This window comes from Cyclopterus lumpus, chromosome 13 (genome assembly GCF_009769545.1).
Source record: "Cyclopterus lumpus isolate fCycLum1 chromosome 13, fCycLum1.pri, whole genome shotgun sequence".
Taxonomy (NCBI): Eukaryota; Metazoa; Chordata; class Actinopteri; order Perciformes; family Cyclopteridae; genus Cyclopterus; species Cyclopterus lumpus.
The window spans coordinates 17,742,273-17,746,051 of NC_046978.1; the positions used below are offsets into that span (position 1 = coordinate 17,742,273).

The window sequence follows — 3,779 nt, forward strand, 5'->3', positions numbered from 1 at the left end:
GAGCTGCTTCTACCTACCTGCTGCTGCTTTTGCTATCTACCTACCTACCGACCGACCGGAGCTGCTGCTGCTTCTGCCTACCTGCTGCTACCTACCTACCGACCAACCGACTGACCGGAGCTGCTGCTGCTTTGAAAATAATAAAATGGAAACTAAATAAATTCATCTTTTCTTTCGAAATGTTTTACTTGAAATGTTTTAATACTGTTAATCTTGCACATGTTGAAACATGTCAATAATCCTGGAAGGTCGGTATCAAAAAGGTCTGTATTTCACATCAACTGTGACGGACGACGAGGGCAAAGAGGAGAGTGGGAAAGAAGATGAGTCTGCGAAGGGGGAGGAGACGGGCAGAGGGCGAGGATCCGAGTGGGAATCGGCAAGACGTGACGAGGGGCAAGCGGGAAGATGGACGGACTCTATGCACGGAAGGAGAAGAGGATCACAGATGATCGTAGAGTGGCCCCCTTCATGGGTCATAACCCTCCTGGGACGAAAACCACCGGCAGAGATCCCTCTATTCTAATAGTCCATACTGTTCGAGAGCACCGAGTATTATTATTATTATTATATTTATATGGGAGCAAATAATAGTTAAAGCTGTTTGGAGGCTATTAGGTTTTGTACGGTGCAGCATGAGTTTGATTTGTAAAGATTTTTTTAATACGCAAATTCTTTGATTTGTAAATATTAACATGAAAGTAATAAATGAGCAAAAAAAGAGGACATTAATAAAACCGATTAACAGTTTTGATTCCCTCTTAATTCCATTTGCAGCAGCAGCTCTGTCTTTTATTATTATTATTTGCATACATCACATGATGCTTGATCTGTAATATGAAGTCATTCCTCAGTCCCATTTTATCCCAGTCCCTCTCACATTTGGTGAAAGTAGAACACTTTTACCCAAAAAAACGATTAAAAGAAATTTGGTTTTAGACATTTATTACATGTATTTACTATTGTATTCATATATTCCACGACTTTTGTGAACCTAAGGTTTTTGGTAAACCAGTTTCCAGCACCAAAACAGTTCATCCACATGAGTAAAGGTATGTTTTCACAAGCCATTTGAAGAATCTTTAATAAATCAGACTTCAACTTTTCAGCTTTAGGGCCAAATTACCTTTTTTTACACTGTAGACAACTGGTGCTTCATTAAATCGATAGCTGAGATTGTTATGCAATTTTTTTAATGTATATCACATGTATCAAATGCAAGTGCCTCTAAAAAAAAAAAAAAGGTGAATTTAAGAAATTATGTAAAGGGGGTTAAAGTGTATGCTCATACACGTAGTATTGAATGTATTCAGTGGATACCTCCATGTTTACGTATAAACACACAGAATTTACCCTCATTTGCATATTACGGAACACGGTGATGTCACAGGCTGTGACCTCAAAGGCCCGGAATGTACAGCACTTGAACATTCCGTGCCAGTTCCATTATATATAGTCCATCCAGCCTTGCAGCAACAAACACTAACGTTTTTACGAAAGCTCTTCAGCCATCTTCAGTTATAATGGGTAAAGTATTTGGAAAGCTCTTCACAGCTGTGGAGAAGGAGAAGGAGTTGCCTTCAAACTCAGAAGACATTGGTGTCGTCGCTGGAGGAGGGAAGAGGAAACGGACAGAAGATGGGGAAAGCCTACCGAGGAAAAGAAGTAGGAAACGGGACTCCTCCCCGCAGAACGATGAGTTGCCGTCCAGCTCAGAAGACATTGGTGTTGTCGATGGAGGAGGGAAGAGGAAACAGACAGAAGATGGGGAAAGCCCACCCTGGAAAAGAAGCAGGAAACCGGGCCCCTTCCCGTGGAGCGGTGAGTTGTTCAGCTCAGAGGACACTGGTAAGCTTTATGCCGATATTTTAACCATTATTCTCCTATAAATGATTTAAGAGACATTGAATGATCGTCTTGTCTTTGAGTTTGAGGGACTCTTTGTCCTCGCTCGTGTTGTGAATGCCGGTAAATTCATGTCGTGATGTTTTTTCTCCCATCTCTAGAAAGCAGAAACACACCCGAGGCGGCTCTGAGCGAGGGAAGCGCTAAGAGGAAGGCGGTCGACGATGAAGGACCGGTTGAGAAGAAGTACAGGCTTCTAGACGAGTCAGACGTGTTTAAGGCCAAGTACCAGCAGCTGAAGAAACTTGGCCAAGGATCGTTTGGATGCGTGTTTGCTGGCTACCGCAGAGCGGATAATCTACCCGTAAGTGTTCCTCACATTTTCTTGCACACACATGCAGACACACACATGCACAGTACGGTCAGAAAGTGTAACCAAAAAGTCTTGTTTCTATCTCTTAGGTCGCCATCAAGCATATCGACAGGAAACACCATCTCACCCTTTACCAAGAAGATGATGGGTACACGATCCCCATGGAGGTCGCTGTCCTAGAGCATCTACAGGCCAACTCAGAGCGGCATTCAGCACCAGTTGACCTACTGGACTGGTACGTTGAGGAACAGGGGCTGATCCTGGTGCTGGAGAGACCGTTGCCGGCCGTAGACCTCGCCAACTACATCCAAGGCAAAGGAGGCCACTTGATAGAAACGGAAGCCAAGGTAAGCTGCTGTAGTCATCTCAGAGTCACAGCCATGAAAACATGTCCAAGCATCATCTCTGATCCCTCAACTCTCTCTTTTTGTCTTTCAGATTATAATTAATCAGCTGCTGGATGCAGCCATTGACCTCAAGCAGAAGCACATTTTCCACCGTGACATTAAACCCGAAAATCTTCTTATTGAGACCTGCATGAAGTCGCCGCGAGTTCGCCTCATCGACTTCGGTTTGAGCTGCTTCGACGGAGACGGAGACACCTATAGCAACTTTTATGGTAAGAAGTCCAGCTTCACTCCTGCTCTTTATTAACATTATTTATCGGTGACTTTTACATTGAAACAAAGCTCCTCCTCCTCCTCACTGTCTCTTTATTATGTCTGTATATTTTAGGTTCTTTCGTCCCCCCAGAGTGGCACCGTCGGCAGGAATACGAAGCCGGACCCTCGACAGTATACCAGATCGGAGTGGTCCTGTTCGCCATGCTCCAAGGCGTGGCATCTAGCGGGCACCTGTCCTTTCAGAAGCTGAAGAACAGTTGGTGGCTTTCCGAATGTAAGAAAAACATACACAAATATGTCGGCAGACACAAATCTATTCACGTTGTGATGGATCACAGGACCTCACCCTTTCTTCTCTTTCTTTCTCTCCAGATTGCAAAGATTTCTACAAGGCGTGCATGCATGTGAATCCGGATCAGCGGTTCACCCTGGAGCAGATGAGGAATCACCCGTGGCTGAGATAGTATCACACTACACCCACACACACACAAACACACGCATACATTGAAATGTCCAAGTGTCCTTGAGCAAGACACTGACCCTAAATTGCTCCCGAGGGTTGAGCCCTCTGTGTTTTAAATTGGAACATATGTGATATATGTGATATATATGATATATGTGATATATAAGATATATGTGATCTGGTGCCACCTTGTGTGACAGTTATTAGTTCAATCACTTCACACAAACAAACGCCTACATTTAAATATAAACTACACACACATAGATTTAAATGTCCAAGTGTCCTGGAGCAAGACACTGAACCTAAATTGCTCCCGAGGGTTGAGCCCTCTGTGTTTTAAATTGGAACATATGTGATATATGTGATATATATGATATATGTGATCTTATGATTAACATAATTAAGAAGTGTGTGACGAAAGAGAGGTGTGACGAGGACCAAACTTTAACTTTAACGTGATGCATGCATACGGACC

At 43.5% G+C, this 3,779-nt stretch overlaps 1 protein-coding gene across 1 annotated transcript; it reads left to right on the top strand.

Moving 5' to 3' along the window:
- The first annotated feature begins 1,482 nt into the window (after window positions 1-1,482).
- LOC117741685 (serine/threonine-protein kinase pim-1-like) lies at window positions 1,483-3,331 on the top strand. Its single transcript, XM_034548879.1, has 6 exons — window positions 1,483-1,848; window positions 2,007-2,209; window positions 2,308-2,565; window positions 2,657-2,837; window positions 2,954-3,115; window positions 3,214-3,331. The coding sequence occupies exons 1-6, from the start codon at window positions 1,524-1,526 to the stop codon at window positions 3,303-3,305; spliced, it is 1,221 nt and encodes a 406-aa protein (XP_034404770.1). The 5' UTR covers window positions 1,483-1,523; the 3' UTR covers window positions 3,306-3,331.
- Window positions 3,332-3,779: the final 448 nt, after the last annotated feature.

Coding starts and splice junctions, on each gene's coding strand:
- LOC117741685 (XM_034548879.1), top strand. CDS start 1,524: ATGGGTAAAGTATTTGGAAAGCTCTTCACAGCTGTGGAGAAGGAGAAG. Junction 2,210..2,307: donor GCAGAGCGGATAATCTACCC/GTAAGTGTTCCT, acceptor TCTATCTCTTAG/GTCGCCATCAAGCATATCGA. Junction 3,116..3,213: donor CAGTTGGTGGCTTTCCGAAT/GTAAGAAAAACA, acceptor CTTTCTCTCCAG/ATTGCAAAGATTTCTACAAG.